We start from the raw sequence: 5,000 nt of genomic DNA, 5'->3' as shown, positions 1-5,000 counted from the left end.
CTCATCTCTCTCTCTCATATCCCCCTCTCTCTCTCATATCCCTCTCTCTCTCTCATATCCCTCTCTCTCTCATATCCCTCTCTCTCATATCTCCTCTCTCTCTCTCATATCCCTCTCTCTCTCTCTCATATCCCTCTCTCTCTCTCTCTCATATCCCTCTCTCTCTCTCTCTCCCTCTCTCTCTCTCTCTCTCTCTCTCTCATATCTCTCTCTCTCTCATATCTCTCTCTCTCTCTCTCATATCTCTCTCTCTCTCTCATATCTCTCTCTCTATCTCTCTCTCTCTCATATCTCTCTCTCTCTCATCTCCTCTCTCTCTCTCATATCTCTCTCTCTCTCTCATATCCTCTCTCTCTCTCTCTCATATCTCATATCTCTCTCTCTCTCTCTCTCCCCTCTCTCTCTCTCATATCTCTCTCTCTCTCTCTCTCTCTCATATCCCTCTCTCTCTCTCTCATATCCCTCTCTCTCTCTCATATCCCTCTCTCTCTCTCATATCCCTCTCTCTCTCTCATATCCTCTCTCTCTCTCATATCCACCCCCTCTCTCTCTCTCTCTCATATCCCCCTCTCTCTCTCTCTCTCATATATCCCTTTCTCTCTCCAGGTATGGCCAGTCTCTACTCCATGGCTCTGGTGGTGTCAGCCTGGGTGTGGAGAATACGGAGCGAGAGAGACGGGGAAGGAGAGAAGGAAGGAGAGGAGTCTCCCAGCAAACACCTGATTGTGTGAGTGAAGGACGAGAGAGAGATGATAGAGAGGATAGAGATGTACAAGTATAATTTTTGTGATGTATATTCTGTCTTTTCATTGTTGCCCCTTCTCAGAGCTCACTACATCATTCTCCTGGTTGAGTCGGTGTTGTTTGGAGTGTTCGTCATCGTCATCTTCTACGACCAGGTATGGTCAAGTCTCGGTTAAATGTGTTGTTTGGCATGGTCATCTTCTACGACCAGGTATGGTCAAGTCTCGGTTAAATGTGTTGTTTGCATTCAGAAAAGACCTCAGAAGACCTCTTTTAACGAGGCAGACCTGAAACTGACCTCTTTTAACGAGGCAGACCTGAAACTGTTCTCTCTTAATGAGGCAGACCTGAAACTGTTCTCTCTTAATGAGGCAGACCTGAAACTGACCTATTTTAACGAGGCAGGCCTCAAACTGAACTCTTTTAACGAGGCAGGCCTGAAACTGTTCTCTTTTAACGAGGCAGACCTGAAACTGTTCTCTTAACGAGGCAGACCTGAAACTGTTCTCTCTTAACGAGGCAGACCTGAAACTGTTCTCTCTTAACGAGGCAGACCTGAAACTGTTCTCTTTTAACGAGGCAGACCTGAAACTGTTCTCTCTTAACGAGGCAGACCTGAAACTGTTCTCTCTTAACGAGGCAGACCTGAAACTGTTCTCTCTTAACGAGGCAGACCTGAAACTGTTCTCTCTTAACGAGGCAGACCTGAAACTGACCTCTCCTAACGAGGCAGGCCTGAAACTGACCTCTCCTCTCTTAACGAGGCAGGCCTGAAACTGACCTCTCTTAACGAGGCAGGCCTGAAACTGACCTCTCCTAACGAGGCAGGCCTGAAACTGACCTCTCTTAACGAGGCAGGCCTGAAACTGACCTCTCCTAACGAGGCAGGCCTGAAACTGACCTCTCCTAACGAGGCAGGGGCAGGCCTGAAACTGACCTCTGACCTCTCTTAACGAGGCAGGCCTGAAACTGACCTCTCCTAACGGGCAGGCCTGAAACTGACCTCTGAAACTGACCTCTCTTAACGAGGCAGGCCTGAAACTGACCTCTTTTTGAACCGCCTTTAACGAGGCAGGCCTGAAAACTTCTCTTGACCTGAACCTCTCTCTCAACGAGGCAGGCCTGAAACTTTGGGGACATGTTTATGTTTTAACCTCACTTAATTCTCTCTCCATCCCCCTCTCTCTCTCCATCCCCCTCTCTCTCTCCATCCCCCTCTCTCTCCACCCCCTCTCTCTCTCTCCCCCTCTCTCTCTCCACCCCCTCTCTCTCCATCCCCCTCTCTCTCTCCATCCCCCTCTCTCTCCATCCCCCTCTCTCTCTCCATCCCCCTCTCCTCCTCTCCATCCCCTCTCTCTCCATCCCCTCTCTCTCTCTCATCCCTCTCCATCCCCCTCTCTCTCTCCATCCCCCTCTCTCTCTCTCCATCCCCCTCTCTCCCCTCTCCCCTCTCTCTCCCCTCTCTCTCTCTCTCCATCCCTCTCTCTCTCTCCATCCCCTCTCTCTCTCCATCCCCCTCTCTCTCCATCCCTCCTCTCCCATCCCCCTCTCTCTCTCCATCCCCCTCTCTCTCTCCATCCCCTCTCTCTCCATCCCCCCCTCTCTCTCCATCCCCCCTCTCTCTCCATCCCCCTCTCTCTCCATCCCCTCCTCTCTCTCTCCATCCCTCTCTCTCTCTCTCTCCATCTCTCTCTCTCCATCCCCTCTCTCTCTCCATCCCCCCTCTCTCTCTCTCTCCATCCCTCTCTCTCTCTCCATCCTCCTCTCTCTCTCCATCCCCTCTCTCTCTCTCCATCCCCGCTCTCTCTCTCTCTCTCTCCCCCGCTCTCTCTCCATCCCCCTCTCTCTCTCTCCATCCCCCTCTCTCTCTCTCCATCTCCCTCTCTCTCTCCATCCCCCCTCTCTCTCTCTCCATCCCTCTCTCTCTCTCTCCATCCCTCTCTCTCTCTCTCCATCCCCCCTCTCTCTCTCTCCATCCCCTCTCTCCATCCCTCTCTCTCTCTCCATCCCCCTCTCTCTCTCTCTCTCTCTCTCTCCATCCCCCCTCTCCATCTCCCCTCTCTCTCTCCATCCCCTCTCCATCCCCCCTCTCTCTCTCTCTCCATCCCCTCTCTCTCTCTCCATCCCCCTCTCTCTCTCTCTCTCCATCCCCCTCTCTCTCTCTCTCTCCATCTCTCTCCTCTCTCTCCATCCCCCTCTCTCTCTCTCTCCATCCCCCTCTCTCTCTCTCCATCCCCCTCTCTCTCTCTCTCTCCATCCCCCCTCTCTCTCTCCATCCCCCTCTCTCTCTCTCTCCATTTCCCCCTCTCTCTCTCTCTCCATCCCCCCTCTCTCTCTCTCTCCATCCCCCCCTCTCTCTCCATCCCCTCTCTCTCTCTCTCTCCATCCCCCCTCTCTCTCTCTCCATCCCCCTCTCTCTCTCTCTCCATCCCCCTCTCTCTCTCTCTCATCCCCCTCTCTCTCTCTCTCTCCATCCCCTCTCTCTCTCTCTCCATCCCCTCTCTCTCTCTCTCCATCCCCTCTCTCTCTCTCTCCATCCTCCTCTCTCTCTCTCCATCCCCCTCTCTCTCTCTCCATCCCCCTCTCTCTCCATCCTCTCTCTCCATCCCCCTCTCCATCTCTCTCTCCATCCCCCTCTCTCTCTCTCCATCCATCCTCTCCCTCCATCCCCCTCTCTCTCTCTCCATCCCCCCTCTCTCTCTCTCCATCCCCCTCTCTCTCTCTCCATCCCCCCTCTCTCTCTCTCTCCATCCCCCTCTCTCTCTCTCTCTCCATCCCTCTCTCTCTCTCTCTCTCCACCCCCTCTCTCCATCCCCTCTCTCTCTCCATCCCCCCTCTCTCTCCATCTCCTCTCTCTCTCCATCCCCCTCTCCATCCCTCTCTCTCTCCATCCCCCTCTCCATCTCCATCCCCTCTCCATCCCCCTCTCTCTCTCTCTCATCCATCCCCTCTCTCTCTCTCTCCATCCCCCTCTCTCTCTCTCTCCATCCCCCTCTCTCTCTCCTCTCCATCCCCCCCTCTCTCTCTCTCTCCATCCCCCTCTCTCTCTCTCTCCATCCCCCTCTCTCTCTCTCCATCCCCCTCTCTCTCTCTCTCTCTCCATCCCCCTCTCTCTCTCTCCATCCCCTCTCTCTCTCTCCATCCCCCTCTCTCTCTCTCTCTCCATCCCCCTCTCTCTCTCTCTCCATCCCCCTCTCTCTCTCTCCATCCCCTCTCTCTCTCTCTCCATCCCCTCTCTCTCTCATCCCCTCCCCCCATCCCTCTCTCTCTCTCCATCCCCCTCTCTCTCTCTCTCCATCCCCTCTCTCTCTCCATCCCCCTCTCTCTCTCTCTCCATCCCCTCTCTCTCCATCCCCCCTCTCTCTCTCTCTCCATCCCTCTCTCTCTCTCTCTCCATCCCCTCTCTCTCTCTCTCCATCCCCTCCATCCCTCTCTCTCTCTCTCCATCCCCCTCTCTCTCTCTCTCCATCCCCCTCTCTCTCTCTCTCCATCCCCCTCTCTCTCCTCCCATCCCCTCTCTCTCTCTCTCCATCCCTCTCTCTCTCTCTCTCTCCATCCCCCCTCTCTCTCTCTCTCCATCCCCCCTCTCTCTCTCTCTCTCCATCCCCTCTCTCTCTCTCCATCCCCCCCCTCTCTCCATCCCCCTCTCTCTCTCTCCATCCCCCTCTCTCTCTCTCCATCCCCCTCTCTCTCTCTCTCTCCATCCCCCTCTCTCTCTCCATCCCCTCTCTCTCTCCATCCCCCTCTCTCTCTCTCCATCCCCCTCTCTCTCTCTCCATCCCCCCTCTCTCTCTCTCCATCCCCTCTCTCTCTCTCCATCCCCCTCTCTCTCTCTCCATCCCCTCTCTCTCTCTCCATCCCTCTCCATCCCTCTCTCTCTCCTCTCCATCCCTCTCTCTCTCTCTCTCCATCCCCTCTCTCTCTCTCCATCCCCCTCTCTCATCTCTCTCTCTCCATCCCCCTCTCTCTCTCTCTCCATCCCCTCTCTCTCTCCATCCCCCTCTCTCTCCATCTCCTCTCTCTCTCTCTCTCTCTCTCCATCCCCCTCTCTCTCCATCCCCCCCTCTCTCTCTCTCTCTCCATCCCCCTCTCTCTCTCTCCATCCCCCTCTCTCTCTCTCTCCATCCCCCTCTCTCTCTCCATCCCCTCTCTCTCTCATCTCTCCATCCATCTCTCTCTCTCTCTCCATCCCCTCTCTCTCTCTCCATCTCTCTCTCTCTCCATCCCCCCCTCTCTCTCTCTCCATCCCCCTCTCT

General features: G+C 54.9%; 1 protein-coding gene across 1 annotated transcript in view; it reads left to right on the top strand.

The window, feature by feature from the left end:
* The window catches only part of zgc:77880 (zf-DHHC domain-containing protein), a 23,767-nt gene that overhangs the window by 16,556 nt on the left and 2,211 nt on the right, over positions 1–5,000 (top strand). The window contains exons 6-7 of the mRNA XM_065022005.1: positions 607–727; positions 827–899. Of these exons, the coding sequence (XP_064878077.1) occupies positions 607–727; positions 827–899 (194 nt within the window). The remainder of the gene's footprint in view (positions 1–606; positions 728–826; positions 900–5,000) is intronic.

Source organism: Oncorhynchus nerka, linkage group LG8 (assembly GCF_034236695.1).
Source record: "Oncorhynchus nerka isolate Pitt River linkage group LG8, Oner_Uvic_2.0, whole genome shotgun sequence".
NCBI classification, from domain to species: Eukaryota; Metazoa; Chordata; class Actinopteri; order Salmoniformes; family Salmonidae; genus Oncorhynchus; species Oncorhynchus nerka.
This window is presented reverse-complemented; position numbering and strand designations above follow the sequence as displayed.